The sequence below is a fragment of the Miscanthus floridulus genome, chromosome 17, assembly GCF_019320115.1.
Source record: "Miscanthus floridulus cultivar M001 chromosome 17, ASM1932011v1, whole genome shotgun sequence".
NCBI classification, from domain to species: domain Eukaryota; kingdom Viridiplantae; phylum Streptophyta; class Magnoliopsida; order Poales; family Poaceae; genus Miscanthus; species Miscanthus floridulus.
The window spans coordinates 111504353-111509258 of NC_089596.1; the positions used below are offsets into that span (position 1 = coordinate 111504353).

The 4906-nt window shown below is 55.3% G+C and overlaps 1 protein-coding gene across 1 annotated transcript; it reads right to left on the reverse strand.

The window, feature by feature from the left end:
* Positions 1–3536: 3536 nt before the first annotated feature.
* LOC136516187 (uncharacterized) lies at positions 3537–3839 on the reverse strand. The gene has a single exon (XM_066509552.1). The coding sequence runs from the start codon at positions 3837–3839 to the stop codon at positions 3537–3539; it is 303 nt and encodes a 100-aa protein (XP_066365649.1).
* Between the last annotated feature and the right edge of the window lie 1067 nt (positions 3840–4906).

Sequence of the window (4906 nt, forward strand, 5' to 3'; positions counted from 1 at the left end):
GACCTTGGTCCGAGGGGTTTTTACAACTGATTCGTCAGAGCCTGCTAGTGTCTTGGCATAGGAATTTTTGCGAAAAACAACAGAAGAATGGTGCGTGGGACCTAGGGGGGAGTCCCCCATCTGGCCCCCGAGGGAGGCTTGGTTCTGCCGAGGCAGAGCCGAGTCTCCCTTGCTGTGTTACTGTATTGCCGAGACCTACAATGGGCTCGGGGGGATTTCTCGAAAAATTAGACCAGCTAAAGAACGCTTTTTAATTGTATTTTGAGAAACGACATATACAATGCTTGGAAATTTAGGGATAAAAGCGATGTAGCTATTCTATGTTCCAAGCGTTGGTGAAGACTTCGCCCTTCTCGTTGGCCAGCTTGTAGGTCCTGGGCTTCAGTACTTGGGCGATGATGTACAGTCCTTCCCATGGCGGGGTCAGCTTGTGGCGGCCCTTGTTGCTCTGTGCTAGCCTCAACACCAGGTCGCCTACCTTCAAGTCTTGGCCTCAAACGTGTTGGGCCTGATAGCGCCATAGGCTCTGCTGGTATTTGGCTGAGTGTAGTAGGACGACGTCTCGGGCTTCCTCCAGTTGATCAAGGGCGTCCTCTCGGGTGGTGTGGTTACTTTGTTCGTTATAGGCTTGTAGCCTCGGGGAACCATACTCCAAGTCAGTGGGAAGGATGGCCTCAGCCCCATAGACCAGGAAGAAAGGTGTGAACCCCGTGGCTCGGCTCGGGGTGTTCCTCAGGCTCCAGATGACCAATGGGAGTTCGGCGAGCCATTTCTTGCCAAACTTTTTCAACTGGTTGTGAATCCTTAGCTTGAGGCCTTGTAGGATCATGCCGTTGGCATGCTCTACTTGGCCGTTGGTCCTTGGGTGTCCTACGACCGACTAGGCCACACGGATGTGGTGGCCATCGCAAAATGTCAGGAACTTTTTGTCGGTGAACTGCGTCCCGTTGTCGGTGATGATGGTGTTGGGGACCCCAAATCTGTGGATAATGTTAGTGAAGAACAGCACCGCCTGCTCGAATTTGATTCGATTGATTGGACAAGCCTCGATCCATTTGGAGAACTTGTCGATTGATACCAGTAGATGGGTGTAGCCCCTGGGGGCCTTCTGCAGAGGCCCGACCATGTCGAGCCCCCACACGGTGAACGGCCACGTGATGGGGATGGTTTGCAGGGCTAGGGTCGGGAGATGTGTCTACCGAGCATAGTACTGGCATCCTTCGTAGGAGCATACTAGCTTGGTAGCGTCGACGACCGCCGTCAGCCAGAAGAACCCTTGGCAGAAAGCATTCCCCACGAGCGTCCGAGGCGCCGCATGGTGCTCGTAGGTGCCTGCGTGCAAGTCCCAAAGCAGGGCTCGGCCCGCCTCAGCAGTGATGCATCGTTGGAGGACACCTGAGGGACTTCGCCTGTACAATTTGTCATTGTAGAGGGCATAGGTCTTGGCTCGGCGCGCAAGCCATCGTGCTTCGATTCTGTCGTTAGGAAGCTCCCCCCAATCAAGCCAATCGAGGAATGGGATTCGCCAATCCATGTCCTGATCAGTCTATGGAGGCTCGGTGTTAACTTCCATGACCTCGGGCTCGGTCGAGGGGGTCTCGACAGTGGAGGGGGCGTCGAGTTTCGCCGTGGTTTCCACCGGTGGGCCCTCCTCTGTTTCCAAGGTGTAGTTAATGGAAGGCTTGTGGAGGTCTCTGGCAAAGACGTTCGGGGAGACCGGTGCCTGTGCCGAGGCCATTTTTGCCAGCTCATCGGTGGCCTCGTTGTACTTCCACGTGACGTGATTTAGTTCAAGACCGTCGAACTTGTCTTCTAGGCATCGTACCAACTTGCAGTAAGCCTCCATTTTGGGGTCAAGGCAATTTAACTCCTTCATAACTTGATCTATGACGAGCTACGAGTCACCTCGGACGTCGAGGCGCCTTGCCCCAAGTTCGATGGCGACTTGCAAGCTATTGATGAGGGCCTCGTACTCGGCCATGTTGTTGGAGGCGGCGAAGTGGAGCCGCACCATGTAGCGCATGTGTACTCCGAGGGGCGAAATGAAGAACAGTCCCGTGCCTGCCCCGGTCTTCATTAGGGATCCGTCAAAGTATAGGGTCCAGCACTCCGTCTGAATTTGAGCAGGTGGCAGTTGGGTGTCTGTCCACTCAGCTATGAAATCGGCCAAGACCTAAGACTTGATCGCTTTTCGAGGCACAAAAGTCAAGGTTTCCCCCATAAGCTCGACGGCCCACTTGGTTATCCTGCCTGAGGCCTCCCGGTTATGAATTATCTCACCCAGGGGGAAAGATGACACCACAGTCACTGGGTGAGACTCGAAGTAGTGACGCATCTTGCGCCGGGCCAAGACTACGGCATAGACCAGCTTCTGGACGTGGGGGTAGCGTGCTTTGGTCTCAGAGAGCACCTCGCTAATGAAATAAATAGGTCGTTGCGTGGGCAGAGCATGCCCCTTTTCCTACCTTTCTATGACTATGGTAGCGCTGACCACTTGGGTCGTTGCGGTGACATAGAGTAAGAGGGCCTTGTCCCTGGTCGGGGGTACCAGGACTGGAGGATTCGCGAGCAGCGCTTTGAGCTTATCGAGGGCTTCTTCGGCCTTGGGGGTCCAAGAAAAATGCTCGGATTTTCTCAAGAGTCGGTACAGAGGCAAACCTTTTTCGCTGAGGCGTGAGATGAAGCGGCTTAGGGCCACAAGGCATCCCATGACCCTCTATACTCCCTTGAGGTCTCTAATTGGTCCCATGCTGGTTATGGCTGAGACCTTCTCTAGGTTGGCTTCGATGCCGCGTTCCGAGACTATGAACCCCAAGAGCATGCCTCGGGGGACCCCGAACACACACTTCTCGGGATTGAGCTTGATGCCCTTCTCTCTAAGGCATTTGAAGGTTATCCTCAAGTCGTCGATGAGATCCTCGGCTTTTTTGGTTTTGACCACGATGTCGTCTACGTAGGCCTCGATGGTCTGCCCAATGTTGTCGCCAAAGACCTGGGTCATGCACCGCTGGTACGTGGCACCTGCGTTTCTGAGGCCAAAAGGCATAGTCACGTAGCAGTACATGCTGAATGGTGTGATGAAAGAAGTTGCGAGCTGGTTTGACTCTTTCATCTTGATTTGATGGTAACCAGAATACGCATCAAGGAAAGATAAGGTCTCGCACCCTATAGTGGAATCAACGATTTGATCGATTTGGGGTAATAGAAAGGGGACTTGGACAGGCTTTGTTCAAATCGGTGTAGTCTACGCACATCCTCCATTTCCCATTTTTCTTCTTGACTAACACGGGATTAGCCAACCACTCTGGGTGGGACACTTCTTTGATGAATCTGGCCACGAAGAGTTTCTGTATCTCCTCACCGATGGCCCTACGCTTTTCCTCGTCGAAGTGGTATAGGCGTTGCCTCGCCGGTCTAGATCTGGCCCAGATGTTGAGGGCGTGCTCGGCGACCTCCCTCGGTATGCCCAGCATGTCCGAGGGACTCCATGTGAACATGTAGACATTTGCACGGATAAAGTCAACGAGCACGGCTTCCTATTTGATGTCGAGGGTGGCGCTGATCCTTAGTGCTCGGTCGTTGGGGCAGGCGGGGTCGACCGGGATGTGTTTGATGGCTTCCACGGGCTCGAACGCCCCCGTGCGACGCTTGGAGTCAGGCGCCTCGCCACTGAGTTGGTCGAGGTGGGCGATGAGGGTCTCAGCCTCCGTAAGAGCCTCGGCGTACTCGATGCACTCAACGTCGCAGTCGTATGCATGTTTGTATGTGGACTCAATTGTGATGATGCCGCTGGGGCCTAGCATCTTGAGCTTAAGGTAGGTATAGTTGGGGACTACCATGAACTTGGTGTAGCACGGCCGCCCTAGGATGGCGTGGTAGGCTCCCCCAAACCCGACTACCTCGAAGGTAAGGACTTCCTTGCGGTAGTTGGAGGGGGTGCCAAAGCAGACGGGAAGGTCGATGCGCCCGATGGGTCACGTGCGCTTCCCTAGCACGATGCCATGGAAGGGGGTGACGTCACCTTAGAGCCTCGACCGGTCGATCTCCAAGAGCTCCAGGGTATTGACGTAGAGGATGTTGAGGCTGCTGCCTCCATCCATCAACACCTTGGAGAGTCGGGTGTTGCCGATGATCGGGTCGACAACCAGTGGGTACTGCCTGGGATTCAGAACAAGGTCAGGGTGGTCATCTCGATCAAAGGTGATCGCCTCCCAAGACCAGTGGGTACTTCTCGGCATTCCCTCTTGCGCTGCCGCGCTGTAAGGCATGCCAAGGGTCCACCGAAGATCATGAAGGCGTTGCGTACCTCGGGGAATCATCGTCCTTGTCCTCGTCCCGGTCGTCGGTGCCCTTCTGCTTGGCGTCGTCGTCGGGGAGCCCGAGCCTGGTGTAGTAACGTCGCAGCATGGAGCAATCCTCGAGGGCGTGCTTGACCGGGCCTTGGTGGTAAGGGCAGGGTTTCTTGAGCATGTCATCGAAAGGTCTAGGGCCTCTGGGGCCTCGGGGATTCTTGCGTTCTGCGGTCCTGACCAGATCAGCCTCTAGGACCTCCTGCTTCCCTAGGCGCCCCTTTTTCTTTCTCTTGGGGAGGTGGGAGGCCGAGGCCTCGGGGGCCTCGTCCCTCCGCTTTCCCTTGGTGTCGCTGTCGGGGAAGATGGCTCCAACAGCCTCCTCGCCCGAGGCGAAGTTGGTAACGATGTCGAGGAGTGTAGCAGTGGAGCATGGTATGTTCCGACCTAACTCTCAAACCAGGTCTCGGCACGTGGTGCCGGAGAGGAAAGCCTGGACGATCTTTGAGTCGCCGACGCTAGGCAACTCGGTGCACTGTTTGGAGAAGCACCGGATGAAGTCTTGGAGAGACTCGTCTGGCTTCTGGCGACAGCTTTTAAGGTCCCAGGAGTTCCCA